Source organism: Adiantum capillus-veneris, chromosome 27 (assembly GCF_014529385.1).
Source record: "Adiantum capillus-veneris isolate H3 chromosome 27, ASM1452938v2, whole genome shotgun sequence".
NCBI lineage: Eukaryota > Viridiplantae > Streptophyta > Polypodiopsida > Polypodiales > Pteridaceae > Adiantum > Adiantum capillus-veneris.
The window spans coordinates 129,459,420-129,484,024 of NC_140957.1; the positions used below are offsets into that span (position 1 = coordinate 129,459,420).

The window sequence follows — 24,605 nt, forward strand, 5'->3', positions numbered from 1 at the left end:
ACTTGGGTCGTCAGTCTTCTTTTGCAACTTCTTTTGCAAATGCACGAAAGCTAAAGGAGCGTGTACGTTTTGAGGGTGTTTCCAATTCATCCTCATCCTCTTCTGACTATTCAAATACCTCCTCCAATTCAAGTGATGAGGACGGAAAGAGCAGGAAACGAAGAAAAACTTATAGACACGGTAAGAACAAGAAGAAGGCCAAGAAGAGCAACACTTTTACAGAGCCAATCAATACAACTTTCTCGAGGATAAGAGCAAGTAGACCAAAGAATTCAAGAAGGGTGGACAAGCACTAAAATTCAATAACTTTTCAAGTTTTCAAGATGTTCACAAGGCCCTTGCTTTTATTCAATAGTTTGACAAAGCTTTTTCTAGAGGCTGCTACTCAGAGCACTCCATGATCAGGAGGGCAACATCCTATTTGAAAGGAAATGCACGCACATGGTGATCCACTCTTCTGTTACGAGAAGAAGCACCGACAAAGTAGCTAAGTTCAAGCGACTTTTTATTTCCTAGTGGCTCACTCAGAAGTACGAACGTGATGTGATTACCGCTTGGAATCATCTGGATGACCAAGGAAGATACTTTGGACATTTACTGCAAGAGATTTTGGGATGTTTTTGTACCCACCTCATCTTTTAAAAAGATGAGTTTTAAGCAGCAAATCGAGCGATTTTGCTATGGACTTCCCAAAAAGATACGAGATTACTGCTTATTACAAAAATCTGAGTCTATGAAACAATTGATGGGACATGCTAAGCAAGGGTTTGCTATGCATTCAGGTAACTTGACTTATCCAACAGATCAACTTTTTGACAAGTGTTGGCAGAAGAAGAGGAAAGAAGGATACACGTTCCCGACTGACCGAGGAACAGAAAGCCGAATACCTCAAAATGGGGAAGTGCTTTGATTGTGGAAAACAAGAACATATATCGGCACAGTGCCCCAAAAAGGCACAAGAATGAGAACGATTGACAAACTGAAATAGAACTGGGCGAGGAGATACTCACTCTAGAAAAGATACTAGAAAGGAAACTGAAAGGGATACTGATGTGCTGACAGTATTCTGCTTTATGAAATTATGAATGAAGAACTTTGAAATAGGAATTCCCGAAGAAGACTCTGATTTATGTGTGAATTTTTAAACTTTTTTGAAAGATCTTGTTATTTGTGTTCAGATAGCAGGTGAAATCGAGGATGAGATGGTGAGAAATTTACATATGAATGCAATTGGGAACAATGACGGCTCAAGAATGAACCCGATCTGATTCAAGATAAGAATGATGAATTTTGTTTGAATGAATGAGATGACTGGATACTGTGGTGAGTGCATCAAGAGTTCCCGAGGGATGAAATGGCTACACAAGGATCTAGCTACATCAAGACTTTTGAACAAGTGAGATGACTGGACCGAATGATTGAAACACTCTGTTCAGTATGAACTAGGTGTGTGATGTGCGAACTCGAATTCCCGAAAATGAATCTGAATTTTGTGTGCTCACTCATGTGATTGTGTTTGAGTGCAGGTTTGAAAGATGAAATGACTGCATCATTTCCATCTTGAGATTCTATGGACATGATCGCAATAAGAATTAGTTAATCCGACATCAGTGAGGTCCGGTGTGGTTCTAGATGCGATTGCTAAACACGTTGCCAGGACTCAAGGTTCTAGATCTAAATGGATTTTATGTGATATGATTTGAATGTGATGTGAATGTTTAGTGATTGTCGTCTTTGTAAAAGTGCTAGATTTGTGTCGTCTAGTGCGTCGGTACTTAAAGTCAGTGGCTATTGAACTAGTTTATGGCTTCTTTGCAGGTGTAATCAAGGGCGATTACAGTTCTTTCAAGAGGGGGGTAAATGATGACGTGGCAAGCTGTACGGACAACAAGTTGTATGGACAGACCCACAGATCGCGCTGACATGCTGACATGGACAGCCGTACGAAATTCCGCAAAATCAGCTGGCTGATATTGATGTGGCAGCGTATGGATTTCCCCGTTTTTGCTAGTAGCTTTTGGGTTTGAAGCTTTTATATTTACTGCTTTTAAGAGCCCTTGGGCCTTTAAATAGGTATTGAGAGGGCCCCCTGAACTCAAACTCACTGACGAGCAATTGAGCAGAGAGGACCCTCGGACTCTTTAACTTTGCTCAAGCATTAATATAAAAATAAATACCGAAAGGGGCGCCAAATTTTGGGGCCAATATCTCTGGGCACGAAACTACGCCGGGTCTGTCGGCTCTATTTAACCGTGATAAAGTATGTGAATTGTTTTAAGTGATTGTCTCGTATGTTGTGCCAGATTTCCGACTTGGGGTGTCCAAGTTTGTAGCAGTTAGATTCCTTCCATAAGGTTGTAGACGACCGTAGCACGGTCCATAAGCTCTTAGACAGACAGTGTTCCTATAACGGTGATGGTAGTCCCAAGACAAAGCAATCACATTGAACCTCCAAGGTTATCAGCTCAGAAAGAGACACCTGTTGAAAGATGTCCAAAGACTGCAAGTTGTGATCTACTAGGGTTTGCATTTCAAGATACCCCACTCTGCCGGGAGCTGCACTCCAAAGGAAGATGTCAGAAGACATGTAACTTTTGGCAAAAAGAATTCTTGAAAGCTTGCCAAGTCCTTGGAAGTGTGCGGCTTGGTAGCTACAGACATCCACCACTTCACGGCACTAACTCTGCGAAAAACGGCAGCTTGAAAAAACATATTTGATCCTTCTCTTCCAAGTGGTCTTTATGACTTATGCCCCGTAAGACAGAGCGATGAAGACGGGAGCACACCCAATGCGCAATGGACTAAGGGTGGGAGTGGCTAATAAGTCCAGGGCAAGGACACGACGGTTCTTTGATCAAAAAAATTCGAAGCGCCATCTTGCTTTGTCTACTCTTTGGTAGGACTAGTAAGCTTTCAGAAAAGCACACCAAAGTAACAGGGAACGAGCGGAACGGGGCCTTCCCGTTCCCGGAACACATTCCCAAGCCAACAATACAAGGGACGCCCAAAAGCAAAGCCCCAAAAGCAGTTCTCTCAAAAGTACTAAACCCCAAAAGCATCTGCTCCCAAAAGCTAGCACTGGAGACTCCAAAAGCAGGCGAAGGAATTTGTTGAAATCCGTACAGCCTGCCACGTGGCACCAACAGTGCAAAGCACGAAAATCCGTACTGTTTTGCCACGTAGCATGTCAGCACATTTTACGGAAATCAGCCTCAGACCTCAAGCTTTGGGTTTTTAGGGTTTAAGCCCCACGGCCGATGCTCAGAAGTTCTTTAAGTTGGTCGGTTCGGTTTCTCTTGTCCACGCGGGGCTCTTTCAGTTGGTCATGCCACGTCATCACTTTGTGACATTCGCCCCTCGTGAAAGAATTGTAATCACCCTCGATTACGTCTGCAAAAACAGCCAAAGGACAAAAACTTTCTTCACTAGACACTAACTCTATTGGCACCTATTTTACGACAAGGAGTTGTTTTCACACTCAATTCGGGACCTTCACGCAGTATCTTCACCCTATATCGGCAGAGTGCAGCAGTTTGCTACAATGCTCGTGACGGCACTTTACCATGGAGATCTCTCGACAGTTAAGACACCCCAGACTGTTGCTACACTCGCGGAGTATTGTTCTTCAGTGGATATCGCAACAGACATCTTCATCATTTGCCTCACATCTTAGGCTTCATGCGGTTTGTTCAACATCAGGTGTTGGGGGGGGGGTAATAGACTTACACCACTCTGCTGCTTCACAGGTCTAGGGCATGCATGTACGGCTAGTGTGCCTTCGGGTGGCCACCCTTTGCATATGCATTTAGAATGCATCACTATCCGGCTGCCCACTCCCGGGCCAGCCGCCCACTTTTGTCCGGGCCCTCATATATTTCCATATATCATTTTCTTGTTGGGTCGTGGGGGATTTTCCAGGCATTATCCTACCTCCCCTTGGGCACCTATTTATGGGGCTAAGGGGGTACCCACTTCCACACACATCTGCTTATTGTGTGTTGGGTCTTCTGCTCATGGTAGTCATGGGGGCGATCCACATACCGTTTTGGTGTCTACTTTCTCTCTCTTTTTCATCTCCTCTCTCACGCTTCTGCACGCACGCACTTTCAAAGTTTTGGGTGAAACTGACGCACATCTGCCCACACGGGAATCCGACCGACGCGAAGAATGGCTCGTTGGATTCCTCTATTCTAGAACTACATGCTCATCATGCCAGATGCCCACCATATTGTAACAACATCTGTTAAAACACGTGTACAAACCATTTATGCAAGAGGGTTCCAAAACTAGAAAACCTAATCTAATGGATTCGTCCGAACGTGCAGGTCCTGCGAACAAGCTCACAAAATTGCCGATACTAATCCTCCTAGGATTCTAGACACTCCTATCTAGGAAGAAGGGGAAAAGTAGCTCTGGAAGTCGATGAAGCATGTCCACATGGCACACAGAGCCATGTGCACGTACTGTTGAAAACTTTGCAGTATCGGGAGATTCTACTACGGATGTCGTATATCACGAAGCTCGTCAAGAAGAAACTGTGAGTACTCTCTAGAATCCGAAAACGCCATTGTGCTCTATCTCTTCTTGGTAGAATCGGTATGCTTTCAGAAAAGCATATGATTGGAGCTCCAATACCACTGTAACGGCATGGTACCACGTTCCAACAAGAAAGAATAGACGGAACAAACTTTAAGGATTTCAAAACAACTAAACTAAAAGAGATGCACTACACACGACACGGAGTGGCGGAGTTCCACCCCAAGAGAGCACTTCCCCCCCAAACGATGGCGCCCCTTTTGGTATTTCTATATATTGCTTCAACTTGTTACAACCTCTACGGCTCATGGCTCTGCTCTGCATATGCATCTACCCGCGGTAGTATACCAAAGAGAGAGAGCCCATAGTTCAATTTAAAGGCCCCAAGCCTTCTAAAAAGGGTACACATGAAAAGCATTAAGCCCAAAAGCATCCAATCCAAAAGCTTGAGCTGCAAAACAGCCATTGCAAAATATGGAAATTCGTACACCTGCCTCATCAGCAACCTATCAATGCAATTTACAAGCGTTCATACATTGCCACATCAGCATGTCAGTGCAAATTGTGAAAGGTCCGTATAGAAGTGCCACGTCATTATCTTGTTATGTTAAGTCTTCTGTGTGTGTGGGTGCTTAATTTAATGCCCCATCGGATGGGGTCCAATAAGTTAGCTAGGGGTTAGGATTTTAATCCTAACCCTTCTTTAAAAATTGGGCCACTCGGCGAGGATCAGTAAGTTGGTAAAGACTTCTTCTTCTCCTTCTGCTTCTGCTAGGGTTTAGGCCCCTCTGCCAAGATCGACAGGCTGGCTAGGGTTAGGCTCAGGCAGCCCTACCCCTCTAGGTCTACAGTGGCTTGACACATCAGCAGTTTGTGACACTTCTTAGGCTGATCTAGGTCCTCAGGGGGATGCTTTTGACCTTGGTTTCCATGGTCATCATAGACCGCTCTTTGTCTTGCACGATACGTGCTTTGTTCCATCCTTCTCGAGGTACTAGTGGAGTGTAGATCCTCAGCAATGATTGTTGACTCCATCATCCGTTGAAGAGTATTATGGAGATACACCTTCATACTGTTTCAAAGTTGTGGTTAAAGGCCTGATTAAAACTTCCACATCTTTTCCTCGTGGGAAATCTTCATGAAAGGAGAAACTTTCAGAAGAACTGACCAATCCTTGTTGACATAGACCATGACTTTCTCATGTTCCTTCTGGGCGAGCTAGTTCCATTCCTCCTAGATGTCCTTCTCGAAGTCGGGCAAAAGAAACTGTCCATAAAATTCAGCTTTGAACCGAGTCCATGTTCTGCCTTGAGTACCTTCCAGAATCTTGGCCAACCACCAGTTGCTTGCCGTCTCCTTGAGATACATCCCAACATGATGCAACTTGGATTTTCGGTAAAGTTTCCATTGGCAAAAGCAACTTCAAACTGTCTGACAAAAGCCAATGCCTTGGAGATATCTCTTCGTCTTGTGTAACTGTCAAACATGACGTCCTTATCACCAAATTTGGAAATCCGCATCTTGTGATTGTAACAGACCTGGACACTCCCAAGTCGAGAATCTACTGCGACACCACAAGAATTCACTTCAAAACAATCCATAGTTCACAATTGATTCGACACTGGCCCGGCGGAGGTCCGTGCCTAGAGATGTTGGCCCCAAAGACTGGCGCCCTTTTCGGTATTTCTTTTTGTATTAATCTGCAACTCAAAGTACAAGGGAGTGGGAGGCTCTCACTCTCAGACTCTGCGTCCAGATGCTTTGAGAAGTGGGAGGCCTACCCACGCTTATAAAGAGATTACAAGGGATGCCAAAAGCAGAGCCCCAAAAGCTGTTAATAAAAAGCCTTGTAAAAATTAGCATACAAGCGCTCTCTCTCTCTCTCTCTCTCTCTCTCTCTCTCTCTCTCTCTCTCTCTCTCTCTCTCTCTCTCTCTCTCTCTCTCTCGTAAATTAAAGCAAGCAATTGCGTAGCCAAAAAAAGCCCAAAAGCTGCCGTCCGTACATGTTGCCACGTGACTGTCTGCCCGCTTTTCCCACCGCAAAACGCGCCGCAAATTCCAGAGATCCGTACGACAATGCCATGTCAGCATACAGCCTGCATTTCCGAGGGTCCATTGCCAAGGGAGGTATGTGTGTGTGTATTGGGCAGCCACGTCACCAGTTTGTGACATACCCCCCTCTTGAAAGCATTGTAATCGACCTCGATTATGCCTGCAAAACAAACAGAAGCCATAAACTATCTTAGCAAACACTGACTGTTAGTACCGACGCACTAGGAACACACATCTAGCACATGTACCAAATCGACAGTCACATCACACGACATCATAGGACATCACTTGACATCACAGGACAAATCACATTCAACATTCATTCGGATCTCACACCATGATTTATCGGCAATGTAATTAGCAATCGCATCTAGATCCACTCAGGACCTAAAGATGCCCGATTGACTAATCCCTATTGCAACCATGTCTATCGAGATCATTCAGACCAAAATGCTGCAGTCATTTCGTCTATCAGTTCGTGCACTTAAACAAGTCAAGAACAAATCAATATCATATTATCGGGAATTTTAGTTCATAAAGTCATTACAGCAGAATACTGTCAGCTCACAGTATCCCTGAAACTCATAGAGGCATCAGTGACTTCATTATCAAAAATCGAAGAAATCCCTTGACAAAGGAGTGGAGCGACTCCCCTCTTGTGCATACCCGCTGCACCAGATTTCGCCCAAGCTGAATTCGGGGTTCCATTTAGAATAGACTATGCTAATCCAAATGCTTCAAGGTAAAGATTCACAATCTGAAGAGTATCTGCTAGGTCCTCCTCCTCCATCCACTTCGCATCCAATGCAGGATAGTTCTTGAATTTAACCAAGAACCGCCTTATCACTTTACCCTTAATCTTTTTGTCTATATGTGCCAATATCTGTTCTGGAACAAGGATCTCCTTGTTTTCTTCCACTTCGGGTTGCTGATCAGGCTCCCCGTCTTCGGGCACATCGCCTTTAAAAGGCTTCAGGAGACTCACATGAAAAGCATTATGAATCCTCCAAGTTTTAGGCAGCTTCAGCCTAAAGGAGACATCATTTATCTTTTCGGAGATCTGGAAAGGTCCATAGTATCACGTACTAAGCTTTCGAAAAAGCCTCTTCTTTCCCTTTTTCTTTCTCAGGCGTGCCTTCTCAAAACGTAGGAGCACCCAATCATTCTCCTTCAATTTCAAATAGCGACAATGGCAATCTGCTGCCTTTTTCTGTCTTTCTTGAGATTTCTGCAAAGCCTCGCGGACCTTGGCAAAAGCCGTGTCCAAGTCGCACGTGTACTCATCGGCTTCAAAAATCTTATCTTTCGTACTTGAAAAGGATGGAACCTTCGTAGCTCCCTCAATAATCTCAAATGGCGCCTTCCCCGTTGAAGAGAGTATCGTGTTATTGTAGGCAAATTCCACCAAAGGTAAATACTTTTCCCATTGAGTCTTCTGATCCGAGATGTAAGACTTCAATAAATCTAGTACCACTAAATTGGCAATCTTAGATTGCCCGTCAGTCTGGGGGTGGATAGATGACGAGAACTGCAACCGCGTGCCAATGTTCTCCCAAATAGCCTTCCAAAATAAACTCGTAAATTTGGGGTCCCTGTCGGAGACAATCATGTCGGGCATGCCATGTAATCTGAAGATCTAGGCCACAAACAGTCTCGCTAAGTGATCCAGCTGGACTGTTTTCTTCACTGGAATGAAATGAGCTTGCTTGCTAAATCTGTCAATAACAGTCCAAATACCATTGTGACCACTCTGTGTTCTCGGGAGATCAAAAATGAAATCCATTGCAATACTTTCCCAAGGGTGGGTGGGTATGGGTAAAGGCTGTAACAATCCCTGTGCTTTATGCCTGTCAAACTTGACCTTCTGGCATACCAAGCAACTACGTACAAAATCGTCCACATCCTTTTTGAGTCTCGACCAAACGAAGTATCTCTCTACCCCTTTCAAGGTGGTAGCAATGCCGCGATGACCCGTAAAAGGTGGACAGTGGCATTCGGTCATAACCTTTTCCCTCAACGGTTGTGTAACGCACAACATGGTTTTCCTCATCGAGTAGCCATCCCGAGTGGAATATCCCGCTACTATCTCCCCATTCCATACCCAAGTGATACTGATCAACCATATCCTTGAAGCTTCTATGATGTATAGCAGAAATAGCCAAAACCAATGGCTTCCGAGACAAAGCATCTGCCACCAAATTCTTTTGTCCCTACACATAGACAATCTGGAAGTGAAACTGTGACAAGATGTTCGCCCTCCACATCTGCTTTTCCGATAGCTGCTTCTGTGACAAGAAATAGCGTAAACTCTAATGGTCTATAAAGACAGTAAAATAATGGTCTATAAAGACAGTAAAATCTGCTCCGAGTAGGTAATGTCACCACTAAGTAAGTGTAATAGACTTGGACACTCAAGTCGAGAATCTACCGCGACACCACAAGAATTCACTTCAAACAGTTCACAGTTCACAATTGATTCGACACTGGCCCGGTGGAGTTCCGTGCCTAGAGATATTGACCGCAAAGTCTGGCGCAGCTTTCGGTATTTCTTTTTGTATTAATCTGCAACTCAAAGTACAAGGGAGTGGTCGGGACTCACTCTCAAACTCTACGTCCAGATGCTCTGAGAAGTGAGAGCCCAAACCACTATTAAATAGGTTTACAAGGGATGCTAAAAGCAAAGCCCAAAAGCTTCAAAATCAAAAGCTGTCCCAAAATAAAGCACTTTCAATTTTCCTCTCACAAGCTCTCTTGAGCAGATCAAGCAAAAACTCTCTCACTCTTTCTCTTGCAAATTGTGTAGCCAGAAAAGCAGCCCAAAGTCTGCTGTAAATTGCGCCGCAAAAAGCGCACGTCCGCACAGCATGCCACGTGTCAGTATTTCTGCAATTCGTGCCGGATTCTACGGGCCTGTCCGTACAACAGTGCCACGTCAGCAGTTTCAGCAAGCCAGCTGGGGGGGGGGGGGGGGGGGGGGGGGGGGGTGTGTGTGCACTGGGAAGCCACGTCACCAGTTTGTGACATAACCCCCTCTTGAAAGCATTGTAATCGCCCTCGATTACGCCTGCAAAACAAACAAAACCCATAAATTGTCTTAGTAGACACTGCCTATTAGTACCGACACGCTAGGAACACACATCTAGCACATGTACCAATCGACAATCACATCACAGGACATCACTTGACAGATCACATTCAATATTCATTCGGATCTTAGACCATGATTTATCGACAATGCAATTAGCAATCGCATCTAGATCCACTCAAGACCTCAAAGATGCCCGATTTACTAATCCCTATTGCAACCATGTCTATCGAGATCATTCATACCAAAATGCTGCAGTCATTTCGTCTATCAGTTCCTGCACTTAAACAAGTCAAGAACAAATCAATATTATCTTGTCGGGAATTCCAAATCATAAAGTCATTACAGCAGAATACTGTCAGCTCTCAGTATCCCTAAAGCTCAAAGAGACACTAGTGACTCTAGTATCAAAATTCGAGGCATCTGTTGACAAAGGAGCGGAGTAACTCCCCTCTTGTGCATACCCACTACACTAGATTTCCACACAAGCTGAATTCCGGGTTCCATTTAGAATAGACTATGCTAAACCAAAAGCTTCAAGGTAAAGTTTCACAATCTGAGGAGTATCTGCTAGGTCCTCCTCCTCCATCCACTTCGCATTCAATGCAGGAAAGTTCTTGAATTTAATGAAGAACCGCCTTATCACTTTACCCTTAATCTTTCTGTCTTTATGTGCCAATATCTGTTCTGGAACAAGGATCTCCTCGTTTTCTTCCACTTCGGGTTGCTGATCAGGCTCCCCATCTTCGGGCACATCGCCTTTAAAAGGCTTCAGGAGACTCACATGAAAAGCATTATGGATCCTCCAAGTTTTGGGCAGCTTCAGTCTAAAGGAGACATCATTTATCTTTTCGGAGATGTCACGTGCACATCTAACCCTATGTGTACGTGAACAAGCTACTTCATGGCAAGGGTTGGGTTCAGTTCAGTCAGCCTAGATTAGGAAGTGTTCTGGCACCTTTGTGAGTCTGTTCGCAGACTGTGCATGTCCAGACACTTCAATTAAATGCATATCCTCTGGTTGCACACAGCATGATCATCATATTACAGTTAGAACCCATCAGGAGCATTTTACAATGGAGAAAACCTATTTTCCCTATTTTAACCAATTTTCACTTATTATTTTTAAGTGACTTTTGTTGGAAACTAGATAGGGCAAATTTAGCAAGCAAGTACATAAGGAACCTAGCGCTAGCACTTTCTCGGAGAAGAGGCAGCAGGAACTTCCCGTTCAACAAGCACCTTCTCAGCAGGACCCCCCCAAGATGCCCTAGCGTTTTTGCATCACAGCAAAGGCCTAGCGTTTTTCCCACAGAACCAGCCTTGGCGTTTTTGCATGGAAGATCAGCCTCGGCGACAACAAGACACAGCAGATCAGCCCTAGCGTTAGCAGATTCCACAGCAACATAGCAGATCAGCCCTAGCGTTAGCAGTTTTCCATAGAAAGACAGAATCAGCCCTAGCGTTTTTGGAGCAGCATAACAGCCAGCGTTTTGCAGTTCCGTCGCGACAAGGCCTCAGTTTTCAGCAGTCAGGCACCGCAGTAGAAGTCCCAAACCTCACAGATCTCACCTTCCCACAGCAGATCCTTGCCGCACGATCAGATCCAGCGTAGTTTGCAGATTCAGCCCGGAAAACGCAGATTTCAGCATCTATGTTTTTAGCGCGTCGTCGTCGCCATCGACATCGTCACCGACATAGAGTCAGAATTCAGCAGATAAAGATTTGCAGATTTCAGCCATTAGCGTTTTCAGATTTCAGTCCGTCTCGTCGTCGTCCTCATCATCGTCGACATCGTCGGCAAGTCCAAGCATTGTAGAGATTTGTGCAATCAATAGTAGACCGCCCTCGCCATAGAGAGTGGGGCCTTCGGAGAAGGGTTTTGACAACATTTTGGTGTTGTATTCTTCTCTCTCTATCTCTCATTCTCAGCAACTTCATTCACAGTGTTTATCCACTTTGTTTGTGTCCATTGCACTCTCTCACTAAAGGAACGGAAGGCTCTCCCTTCTGTAAGTAAAAGGAACCTTGAGCACAGTTCGGAGCACTCATCTGGAGCAAAGTTCAACATTCACTTCCACTGCACCTTACAGGAGATCTGGAAAGGTCCGTAGTATCGCATACTAAGCTTTGTAAAAAGCATGTCCTTTCCCTTTTTCTTTCTCAGGCGTGCCTTCTCAAAACGTAAGAGCACCCAATCGTTCTCCTTCAATTTCAAATCGCGACGATGGCGATCTGCTGCCTTTTTCTGTCTTTCTTGAGATTTCTGCAAAGCCTCACGGACCTTGGCAAAAGCCGTGTCCAAGTCGCGCGTGTACTCATCAGCTTTAAAAATCTTATCTTTCGTGCTTAGGAAGGGTGGAACCTTCGTAGCGCCTTCAAAAATATCAAATGGCGCCTTCCCCGTCGAAGAGTGTATCGTGTTATTGTACGCAAATTCCACCAAAGGTAAATACTTTTCCCATTGAGTCTTCTGATCCAAGATGTAAGACTTCAATAAATCTAGTGCCACTAAATTGGCAATCTCAGATTGCCTGTCAGTCTGCGGGTGGAAAGATGAGGAGAACTGCAACCGCGTGCCAATGTTCTCCCAAATAGCCTTCCAAAACAAACTCGAGAATTTCGGGTCCTTGTCAGAGACAATCGTCTCAGGCATGCCATGTAATCTAAAGATCTGGGCAATGAACAATCTTGCTAAATGATCCGGCTTGACTGTTTTCTTCACTGGAATGAAATGAGCTTGCTTGCTAAATCTGTCAATAACAGTCCAGATACCATCGTGACCACTCTGTGTGCTCGCGAGATCAAAAATGAAATCCATTGCAATACTTTCCCAGGGGCGGGTGGGTATGGGCAAAGGCTGTAACAATCCTGTGCTTTATGCCTGTCAAACTTGACCTTCTGGCATACCAAGCAGCTACGCACAAACTCGTCCACATCCTTCTTGAGTCTCGGTCAAAAGAAGTATCTCTCTACTCTGTGAACATTCCCCAGTGCCTACACCTAGCAGACACTAGCGGTGCTCATGTGCAATCAGAGGGTATGCAACTAATCTAGAGTGCCTTGACATGCACATCCTGCGTACACGCTCACAAGGGTGCCAGAACACTTCATAGCTTTCCTAAACCCTAGAAGTAGAAGTTAGCTTGTCCACATGCACATAGGGTTAGATGTGCATGTTACATCCCCCCCCCCTTTAAGGTGAGGTAATGGTACCGAGTTGCATGGCTTCCATGTAATCCACCAACAACTCCAAGAAATCTAAGAAGAAATCTTTGTTGACCCTTCACTTGTAGGTTCTTGTCTACAATCTCGGTTCATCCTCTTCAAGAATCTCCTTTGGGGGATCTCCCTGAAACAACATTAAGCGAAAACACAGAAAATGGTGTTCCTTGACCATGAGTTAGGCAGCAACAATTCCATATACACATCTTTTTCCTTTTTAATCACTAGAAACGGACCATACTTCCTAAAAGACTGAGTAAAATGAAAAATGTGACGAAGTGCCATACTTACCAAAGAGTGCTTGCCAACATATGATCTAAACTTCACCTTTCTACTTACTTCCACCGGTGGAATCCTGCAGTTGAATCTCCTTCTGTACAAGTGTTGGTTGTTGGGCTACCATCCCACTATCTTCTGGGAAAACTTGCTTTGCTTATGCCATGCATTGTCGGACTCAGAACTCGAGGGGCTACAAGAGTGATCTATGTTACAGAGTACAAGGTTTGTCACACACTAGTGACTAGCTTAGGCTCTGGTATGGTCAAGCTCGCCAAATGAAGGGGTTCTTGGTTTTTGTATTCCCCTTTGGTCATGCTCTGCTTTGATCCGCGGCTCGATTCTTGTTGTACATTCGGTTGGCTGCCTGCAACTCATTCTTGGATGCTTCAACTAGGTTCACACCTACATAACTCAAGGCCATTCCTATTGACTGCCTTCATCACATGCCGCGGTTGGCTATAAGATGATAGAAAGGAAAACTCACCTTCAAATATGGAAAATCACATTCCACCTACATTTATAGTCCATGGAAGGTGTCTATACGATGATTAAAGGAAAACTCACCTTCTTTTAAGTGCCAAGTGCTTGCAAATTGATGGCAAGAATGTCATTGCAAACTGATATCAGAGTGTGCTTGAATGCCATCACAAGCGCTTGACTTGAGGGTCAATCTCTCCAAAAGGGATCTACATTTCTCTCGTCTCATCTTTAGTTTTTGTCTTTCACTTACAATTTCTCTATTCAAGTGAATCATCCATGAGGAGAGCGATTACACTAGATCCACTCAAAAACTTGCGGAAGGATAGCACTAGCATAGTAACAGGGAATGGCCATTTTCAGGTCTCCGTTCCCCGTTCCCATCCCAATTTCCCGTTCCAGATTCTCGTTCCGTGTTTCAGACATGAGTATTCGAAATAGGGAATAGCATTTCATGCATGTTGCCGTTCCCCGTTCCCGTTCCGATTTCCCGTTCCGGGTAACTATGAGCACTAGACACCGAAGATTGTGCGCCTATATCCTTGTTAGAGCCTAGAGGACTTACCAATCTTTGGAGCAAACGAGGCAAAGTTTGTAAATCTTTGTGATACTTGGTCACAGGACATTTGTATGTCGGCTTCTGGCATTTAGAGCCAGTTTATGGAGCAAGTTGGCTCCAGTTGTGTTCGTGGAGAAGGCACGGCCAATCTCCTATTTTTCTTCCTATAACCTATAGCAATTGATCACAGCATAGTGTGCAGGCAACAAAGCTCTAGGCTGATTTCTATTACTTGGCAAGCGCCCAAATGGTGCTGATTCTGAGGGAAAGTACATTACTGATTACAAAGCAAGAAGGCAATAATCTAGAAACTGAAAAACTTAGCCACATAGCAACTGTAAAAACTGAAAGCCAGAGTAAACCTCTCCTAAAGAGGGTAAAAAGTGCCCTAGCAAGCTAAGTGGAGAGAGGATGGCAGCAGCCTCTGAAAGTTAGGCACTTCCACCAAGAGAAAACTCCTCGAATGCAAATCAAAAACCGGAACCATCAGAAGCCACGGCGGTGAAAAGGACAAAGAACGTCTACAACGGCAAGAGCTTGAACGTCCGGCATTACCCGCCAACTGGTAGAACCTGATAGCAGCAGGCAATGGAAAGACAATAGGAAGAGAGCTGTCGGTGACGAAGATGAGAGAGAAGAGGCAACTGACGCGCACCTATTCGAGATAACTCAGTTCATTGGTGTTGACCAAGTATACAATCCGAAGTAAAAACCCCTTCCTCAAGCTTTCCTAGAAGAGCATCCCATTGTAATTTGTCCCTATGCTTCCGCCCGTCATAAAGTGCACTGAGAACACTAGAAGTCCCTTGAGGCATCTAGAGAGTTGAACAGCAAGCCTGAAAAACTCTCCATGCCTCTTCACAAAGCCTTTCGATGGAATCAGGCATATGTCCAGCTCAATCCTGGTGAGCGAGGACTGACTTCACAAAAAAGACAAAGGAAAGATGTTTAGCTGGGTATGGTGAGGTCTGTTGACTCAAGCCTTCTGCATGCATCAAGATATCCCAGGGCCACTGCCATTGGGACTGTCCCATGGGAGGCCCTGGAAAGAGGGAGACTGTCCGATGGAAAGGATAATGTCAATAAAATGCAGCCGCTGCAAGCTCTTGAATTCTGCAGCCTCATATGCTTGACCAATTTCAAAATCACCATCCACTTTATTCAAAGAATGGCTCCAGTTGTTTGAATGTACTTGGAAACAGTATATGTTTTATCTTCTACTATGCTACAGACCCTGCACTTGATATTTAGAAGCAGCCATTGTGAAAAATCAAATCTTCAGCCCATATAGTTGTCATTGAAAGGTAAATTTCCATTTTATTGAATTAATAACAAAGCGATTTTAACCTGATTCTTGAAGTTTTCCCAGCAGCCAGCCCTTCCATTGCAATCTGCTCAATTGACATGCCCATGAGCTCGTCTAAAGGCATGGCTGTCATTGCCTGAAGAGCCATGTTCTCTATCCCCATCGAGGCCATATTGCGCAAGACATCCACAGTTCCTGAGCCCATCTCAGAAGGCAATACAACTGGCTTTGATACTTGCATAACTAGCTTCCCACTGCAGTTCTCTGATTGAAAAAGCACCGGATCCATGGATCTCAAAGTGCCTCCATCTTTAACTGTGACAGAAGCACCTAAGCCCTTCCCAAGTGGTTCAGGCTCAAGCAGTTTGGGAGTACTGATCGGCAGTGTTTTTTCTTTCCAGCCCCGTTCCTGCTCAAGTTCTCCTAAAGGCTTTTCCCTCCCATCTTTGATCTTACTGTGGAACGTTTGAGCAGTTGTGACAGATTTTGGCTCTACATCAGCCATTCCAAGAGAGGACTTGCTTGATGTCACGGCTGACTTACCCACAGCAGATTTCAATGTATGACCAGGTGCACTTGCAACACTGTCACTCGGATCTTTTGAAGGGCTCAAGTCAAGACCAAAGCCTCCCTCGAGGAAAGCCTCTTGCTCAAACTGCTTTAGCAACTGCGCACGTGGGGAATCAGGCTCACTATCAGAGTTTTGATCTGCAAGATTCTCTCCTGACTCCAGCATGTGTAGGAATTGGTCAACTTCTTGGTCAAGGTTTTCCTCCACAGCTTGCAGATTTCCTCCCTCTTTGCTCCCTTTTAAATCATTTCCTTTTACGGGGACTCCCTGTTTGGTTCGGGCTTGAATGGCTGCTTCCTTTACTTGTTTACTGAGAGCTGCACGATCACTCTTACTCAACTCCAATTTATCTTGCCCCTCCAGGAACTCCAAGTGAGCCCGTTCTTTAGCACTGGTGCCTTGCAGAAGTGACTCCAAGGTCTTCATAACCATTTGATAGGTTACAGGCTCTTTCTTCTCATCATCCTGGGAACCCATTGTAGCATTAGCTTGTTCAGGCACTGGCTTCTCCTCGTGGATAACGCTTAGCTGTGGGCTCTTCTGATTCTCTGTTTTCGCGTCTTCTTGCTGATTCTCTGTTTTCGTGTCTTCTTGCATTTCCTTTGAATGCTCACTTTCAGCTTCATACCCCACTACTTCAGGCTCAAGCCTTACCTCTTCCTCTTTACTGAAAACTTTAACAGCTTCATCAATCTCCATTCCTTGATCAACAACTGTAAATTCCTGCTCATTGTCAGAAGCATATTCATCCAGCTCTGCATCTCCTCTGTCTCTAGCAATCTGACCTGGGGTAGAAGGTGCCAATCGTGGTTCAAAATTGTCAAAAGCATTATAGGCATCATGTGAAGAACCGGCTGGCGTCCCCAGCTGCGAATTGATACTCGGGTAGTACTGTGTCTCTAGCTGTGGGAGGCCTTTAACCTCACCTGCACCTTCTAGAGGATCATCCAAATCTAAAACTTCCATTCCAAGGTCACCATTGAAGTCATTGCCAGGCTCTGAGACACTTGGCGAGACATTGCCAAAAGCATTAGCTGGCCTGGTGCGTGGTGTTCCATGTGCAGAATTTGGAAGACTATATGAGGTTTGCATCGAAGACTGCCTACGTGTCGATCCGCCCTGAAACTTTGATGCCAACCCACTTAACTTTGCTAAGTCTTTGTCAAGAACCTCATAGTTGAAAGTTATAATGAGCTTTCCACCCTTTGCTTTACCAGAGAGTTCCAGGCTTGTGTTCCAGCTATTCCCTCTCTCCAAGTTGCCTTTCCTCTCATCCACATTTTCAGGAAGCAGTCTACTCAGATCTAATTGGTGCTTTCCAAGGTCCAATTCTTCTACATCTGGAGCTACAACTGATACAATGAAAGCTTTTGTCATGAACTTGATGCTGTTAGAGTTACCTCCCTTGCTGCCATAGACTGTACATTTCATGTAGAGTGTCTCTTCAAACTCTGCAACACCTTGAAAAACACGGCTGGGTATGGTCTGCACAGCACCTTCCTTAGTCTCTTCCTTCCTCATGTTAACAGCTAGCCGCAGTCCGTTCATGGCAGGTGGCAGCCCTTTTATTGCATGAACATAAGCTGAAAATACACAGTAAAAGCGTTGCCTACCAATATGAGAAATGGCACGAAGGGGCTTCCAGTTCCAAAAACTCTTTTTCTTGTCCCCAGGAGAAGACTCCAGCTTGGACATGGTATCGGGGGCATCGTCAGGCCAGTCGAAATCTTCACTCCCAAACTCAGCAGAGCTCCGGGTATGCTGCAGCTGAGGGGATCCACGACGATCAATGCGAGAGCGAATATCCGACTTGTCATCCGCCCATGAGGACAAAGTTTGAGACGGGAGAGTTGTTGATGTGAAACGAGGGCGTGAAGTTAGCACCGGGGAAGGCTTTGCATCAGAGGAAGGTATCTGAGGTATAGACATGGAGTGCCGGTTACCTGGATGAGCTGAAGTAGTACTCAATGAAGAGGCCAAACCCGGGAGGGGTATAGCTGATGCGTCCTTGCTCGGCTCATAAGAAGAGAACCTTCGACGGGCTGGTAATGTCTCTCTTCGGGTTATGGGTTTCTTTGTGAATCCTGGGGATGTATCCTTATCCTGTCCTAGAAGCTGCATATCGCCTTGCTGCTCTGTAAAGTTCCTCTGTTGTGCCTGAGCCTGATATAAGGCCTGGCTTAAAGCTTCTAATTCATCTAACAGCTGCCCTTGAGTACTAGCCCTCCTTGGAGGAGGCACCCTATGAGGGGAATTCATCTCTCTCTCTCTCTCTCTCTCTCTCTCTCTCTCTCTCTCTCTCTCTCTCTCTCTCTCTCTCTCTGGCTTCTTATGCCGCTGTGCTACTATCTATGGAATTCAAAGTAGGAATGCAACGAGTGTCCTTGGCAATGGTTGATTATAAATGTGAGCTACTGCAAGTAGGCGATGGCCGTGGCCATCACCACAACTCCCAATGATAAGCCGCATCCTTGATAGCGTCGTGAGCTGCAAGCAAAGCTTCATCTGAATATATGAATTTTTGACAGAGTTGACAGAACCGAGAGGCACAGGAAAAGGAGGCTTACCTCTGTTTGAGCTCCAAAGTGAGCAGGCAATTCAACTCAGCGCTCAATTCCGAATTCTGTGAGAGAGAGTGAGAGTCCGTGCATGTGAGCGCGAGCGTGTATGATTGGCAGAAATGATGAGGAAATCCGCAAAGAATGGAGATGGTAGGTTACGTGGATGAAGATGCCTGCTGCACAGAATCTGCAGACAAGCCTCTTTTCACACGATGGGCTGACATGGCGCCACCGTATCCACGAGCATTGTGCCTCTTTTGTCATTTTGGTCCCCCTTATCTCTACTGTTAATGCTGCCCGGAAGTCTCCTAAATTTGGAACATGGGTGTTCAGACTCTCCAGCTAGAGCCTAGGAGCACCCCTCAACAAAAGTAAAAGGCCTAGGGTAGGGGAGCCACTTAAGGAGCGCCGATATATTGGCGCCTCTAGCTCCAGCTGAACATAACCATTCTGAGTAAAGGAGGGCACAGCTGATGCATCGCAACCTCACGCGTGTACAACAAAAGACTGCAGCGTGAACGTTGCTCCTCAGCTCAAAGGCAATGGCAAATACGAAGTCCTGTGTAACAAAAACAAGGGCGTGGCGCATTGGAAGACCCTCCAGGGAAGTAATTAGTGACACGAGTGCCAACAAGTGTTGAATCTCTTCCATCACGAATAAGTCTATGCTAAACCATGCAGCTTTGGGCCGCTTGTGTACCTCAATTCAAGCCTCTTGATATTAAAGCAATGCGGGGGATTGTCGTTAAAGAGAACCCCGATTTTTTTATTGGCTCCTCTACCAGTAAACCATGAAGCTTTTGGCTAGCTTATTGGTAAATTAATACTCCAAGGAGGCTCTAGGGTTGTCTTCTCGACACCCTTGTTCGCATTTGTTATGCTACTTTTGTTGTTTTTTGGGGGTGGTTTTTTTTTTTTTTTTTTTTTTTTGGGGGGGGGGGGGGGGGCAGGGGTAAAGTGACACAAGCTTGATGAGGGGAATCGAGGGTGGGGTAATTGCAAGAACGCATGTTGTCCAATCTTTATGGGGGAATCTCAAGAGGACCCTCTCAAGTTCTCTCATTCCTCATCGTGTTTTTAGGGAGATGGGACCGTTTGAACGGCGGCACTTTGAATGCAATTAAACCACACTTTTTGACGATCCCTAGTGTGGTCAAAGTGCCACACACACACACACTGAAGAGCACGCCAATGCGGAAGCTATTTGGTGCGTGCACGTGTGCATGCGGTGACTGTAGCTTGATAGAATGTGTGCAGGTGGAGTACTCACTACTAAATGAATGAGACCCCTTATTCTTTATGTAGAAAATATAAGGTCAGTAGTCAGTGGACGATCGGACATCGGACTTTCGACCTCAAGACAAGGCACATGTCGCCTTTACCCCAACATACTCCCACTTAAAGGCAAATGTGCCGATAAGTGGGTCTTACTAGCAAAACTACTAGTATATACAAGAAATATGTGAGAGACTCTGTCAGCCTACGCCCGCTGGCTCGCTCACTATGTTAGGGTTCAAGCCAACTGGTTGGACACCCATCACACCAATCGTACTAACCTTATCTATTCTTTTGATCATATAGAACAATAAGGAGTAGTGAGGCATTCCAATCCTCATTGAGAGCTCTACCAACACTCTGTGTATGCTCTTCTTCTCCCTCGCACTCTGCACGCACCGCACACTCTTCAAGTGATATCAAAGCCAAAAGGTTGTGGCACTACTCCTCTCCCAGCGTTTCCCTCCTCCCGGAGAGCTTCACATCAGAAACGAATTGAAGGTTCCATGGCTATGGAGGCACCAGAAATGGATTGAAGCTCGAAACTTCCATGGCTATGGAAATGATTGTGAGCTCAGCACATAGAGCTTATGCATGAAGGTGGCAAGGGGCTTAACTCCACAAGCCACAAGAAGAGAGACATGGATCTTTTTGTGAGCTTAGAGAGAGAGAGAGAGAGAGAGAGAGAGAGAGGTAGGTTGCTCAATTTAGGACATATTGACACATAGGTCATTGTTTTGCTCATAACTTGAGCTACAAAACTTGAATTCAAAAACTTTTTTAATCAAAACTGAGATCTCTTTGAGGTCTTCGACTTTGTAGAATAGCTCGTGAGCTGGTTTGAAGTGAAGGTATGTAAAAAATAAAAAACATAGAGACTATATTCTCAGAACAAATTATGCAATCAAGTTGAGTAAGAGAGGAGAGAGTGTAAAGAGAGAGAAAGAAATAACTTCATCTCAACTTCAACATTGAAAGCCTCAAGACACATACATCTCTTTTCAATATCGGCATAGAGAGAGAGAGAGCACATAGACTCTCCTTCGACATTGACATCCAATTTTTCTCGGGACCAATGACTTGTTTTCCCGGCTTGTCGCATTGTCTTCTTCCTCGACATCGATGTGCACAAAGTGCGGTGCCTCTTCCATAGGAGAGTGACACCCGGCATCGGCATCGGCATCGGCATCGACTATAGATTCACACGCTCTTTGGCAATGTAGAGAGCAAGATAGAGAGTGTTTGTCGACAGTGGGAGACAGGTTACAGATTGTTGTTAGCAACAAATTCATGTATTTTTGAGAACAGATTTGGATTTCCATATGCATGTTTAGCATCATGTATTGTTATAGAATTGATATTTTATTATCTTTTGCAGCTGACAGGTGGCAAAAGCATCAACAGATAATCGATTATGCAGAAGGATATTACATTATATGTATATTTGATTATTCAAGTGCTCTTTATGAGCTTTGGCCAAATTATGTCTGACCGGCCAATTTGTACTCATTTTTGGGCATTCAAGAAATCTATAAATAAATACGTGCAAGAGGAAAATGCTCACTCTTGCACGGGGGGAGATTGCACCCATTGTCTGCGTTGCTCTTCTCATCTCTCGTCTCTTCCCTCTCGCCGTGACGGCGTAGCACTCCTCTCTAGGAGGTGCGCCTGCATGTGCTCTGTTGGGATCGTAGAGCACACACACAGAGAGCCAACACGAAGAAGGAGATAGACACAGTGTATGGCGGGGCGGTACTCACACTACAATGTGTAGTTATGAGTATAGTTATTATGAATGAGTAAATGAATGGCTGTACATGGGCGGCTGAACAACGGGCAGCCGGGCACACGGGCCTTTAACCCAACAATCTCCCACTTAAAGGTAGTGTGCCTTTAAAGTGGCCAAAGTACAGCAAAAGAAGTCAAGCCATACCCATCAGCGATCTACAGTGTGCAAACCGCTGTGAGGCTAACGACTTCGTGAGTAGATCAGCAAGGTTATCGTCAGTGTGTACCTTGACAAGCTCTATGCGCTTGTCCTCTAGCACCTCTCGTATGAAGTGATACCTCACCTCAATGTGATTTGTTTTCGCATGGAAGACAGGATTCCGTGCCAATGCTATGGCACTCTGGCTATCACAATGTAGAATCGGAGCATCACCAGCCATACCAAGATCTCCCACTAGTCGTGAGAGCCATACGGCCTCCTTGGCAGCCTCAGTGGCAGCCATATATTCAGCCTCTGTAGTGCTCAAAGCAACGCATGGCTGTAAACGTGATGCCCACGAAACCGGTCCCCACCTGCAACTGTGAACACATAGCCGCTAGTAGACTTCCTCGAGTCCACTGACCCTGCATAGTCTGAATCTGTATATCCGCAAACAGACATATCCTTCTCACCATAACATAGGGACAACTCTGAAGTCCCTCTCAAGTATCTGAGAATACCTCTCACTGCATCCCAATGACGCTTGCCCGGGTTAGACATGTACCTGCTAACCACACCAACTGCATGAGCAAGATCTGGACGCGTAGCCACCATGGCATACATCAAGGAACCAACAGCTGACGCATAGGGAATCTGAGACATCTCTGTAGTCTCCAAATCTGTATGAGGGCAGTCATCATGGCTGAGTTTTACATATGGAGGCAACGGGGTACTAATGGCCTTCCCCCCTTCCATATGAAAACGCTCAAGCACCCTGTCAATGTACTCTTTCTGACTAAGAAAGAGCATCTTGCGAGAACGATCACGAGTGATCCGCATACCCAAAATATGACTGGCATGTTGAGATGTCGAGCTCTACACCTTGAGCTGGCATCCACTACGGGTCTTGGCCGCTTATGGCATTTACTCACTGGCGCGTTAGGTGACCGACACGGAGGATCTCTGCCAGTGATTCTACAGCTGGACTACACTTATAGTGCCAGCCTAGTACGCTTCTAGCGAGTTCACACTTAGTGACCGCATGTACATATGTGCTACTTTTCAGCTTTAGCACTTAGTCATTTTGTACTCTCTTTTCTGTGAAGAAGAAGAAGAAGCTTTCCATCTCTGTGTGCTTTGTGCTTGTCTTGTGTAGCTCTCTTGCATCCTCATTCTTTACATGGTATCAGAGCCTGGTGTAGGCAAGAGAGGCTAAGAGAGCAAGAGCATCACAATCCCTTCGTTCGCAATCCACGACCAGATGCCGAAGGCGCCTCGCACAGCGAAAATTTTTTTAGGGGTTTTTCGCACAAGTTTCTGAACAGGTCTCCAAAGTGCAGTATACAGAGATTTACTGTACAAGTACAGTGGTTGTATGTACGCTTGATTGTGGACACTCGTTGAGTGTAGAAAGCGTTACAGGAACCACGATAGCAGGTTCAGTAGATTTGCAGGTTTTTGCAGATTGCAGCTATTTTGTCTTGGTGCTTCAAGATGTCTGACGGTTTCAGTCAGATTGTTACTGAGAAGCTTGAGAAAAATAACTACCCTGCATGGAAGTTCAGAATAACAAATTTCCTAAAAGGAAAAGGTTATTGGGACTATGTAGAAGGAGACAATGAAAAGGAACCAGAGATTCCCGAGGCAAATGCTACAGCACAACAAAGGAAAGCTTTGAGGGACTGGCAACAAGGCCAGAGCAAAGTGATGTATTGGCTTTCTATGAGCATCACAGATGGCATGATGGGCTATCTACAGGATGCTGAAACCCCCGCCATTGCATGGAAAAACTTAGGCAGAGTGTTCGAGGTGAACACCAAGGCCAGGAAGCTTCAACTAAAGTCGGAGCTAAATCAGGTTAAGAGGAACAACCTCTCCATCAATGATTATGCTTTGAAGATCAAGAGTATCATTGAGGCTCTTGGATCTATTAAAGTCTCAGTGGAAGACGATGACATTGTCTGTGCATGCTTGGATGGTCTAGGAGATGAGTATGTACATTTTAGGTCTTCCATGAATACAAGAGACGACATCCCCGTGTTCCAAGATTTGATTTCTATGCTTATTCTTGAGGAGAAGAACCTTGACACATCTTCTTCTCATGGCAGAAATAATTCTGAACAGGCCTTCTATTCTAACTCCAACAGAGGTAGAGGTAGAGGTCGTGGTCGAGGCCCAAGGGGTTGCAGGGGCCAATTTCTGGAAGGTCAATCAAATCAAAACAATACAGGTGGCAGGGGAAACCAGTCTCAAGGCAGGGGGAGTCAAAGAGGTCGTGGTGCAGGATCAAGCAGGCAGCAACATACTCCAGATAGTAGAGAATGTTGGACTTGTGGTGAAAGAGGTCACATGTCACGTGACTGTCCAAAGGGAAAAGCAAGTAGAAAGAGAGAACAGGGCAACTATGCATCTACTAGCAGAGATGCAGATGACAGCAAAAACGAGCGCATGTTTGTTATGCAGCATGTAATGAATACAATGACTGCAGAGAATTCCACCCAAGATGATGTTTGGTATGTGGATTCAGGTGCCTCTAATCACATGACATCTCGTGGAGAGTGGTTTAGAGATATGCGCAAACCAGATGTGTCAGGCTATGTGCAGACAGGAGATGACACAGCTCACCCCATTGCTCATGTAGGGGACATACCTCTAAATACGAAGAGTGGGAAATCAAAGTACTTAGCAGATGTACTTCATGTCCCAAACATTACAAAGAATCTTGTTTCTGTTGGACAAATGGTTGAGCAG

General features: G+C 45.2%; 2 protein-coding genes across 2 annotated transcripts in view; both read right to left on the reverse strand.

Moving 5' to 3' along the window:
- The window catches only part of LOC147422753 (protein PLASTID MOVEMENT IMPAIRED 1-RELATED 1-like), a 31,400-nt gene extending 13,050 nt beyond the window's left edge, over nt 1-18,350 (reverse strand). Inside the window, exon 1 of the mRNA XM_086503291.1 lies at nt 15,562-18,350. Within this exon, the coding sequence (XP_086359417.1) occupies nt 15,562-18,350 (2,789 nt within the window). The remainder of the gene's footprint in view (nt 1-15,561) is intronic.
- LOC147422754 (uncharacterized) lies at nt 18,346-18,916 on the reverse strand. The gene is made up of 3 exons (XM_086503292.1): nt 18,812-18,916; nt 18,659-18,714; nt 18,346-18,578 (listed from the first exon to the last, which is right to left on the reverse strand). Exons 1-3 carry the CDS (start codon nt 18,914-18,916, stop codon nt 18,503-18,505), a joined length of 237 nt encoding a protein of 78 aa, XP_086359418.1. The 3' UTR covers nt 18,346-18,502.
- Between the last annotated feature and the right edge of the window lie 5,689 nt (nt 18,917-24,605).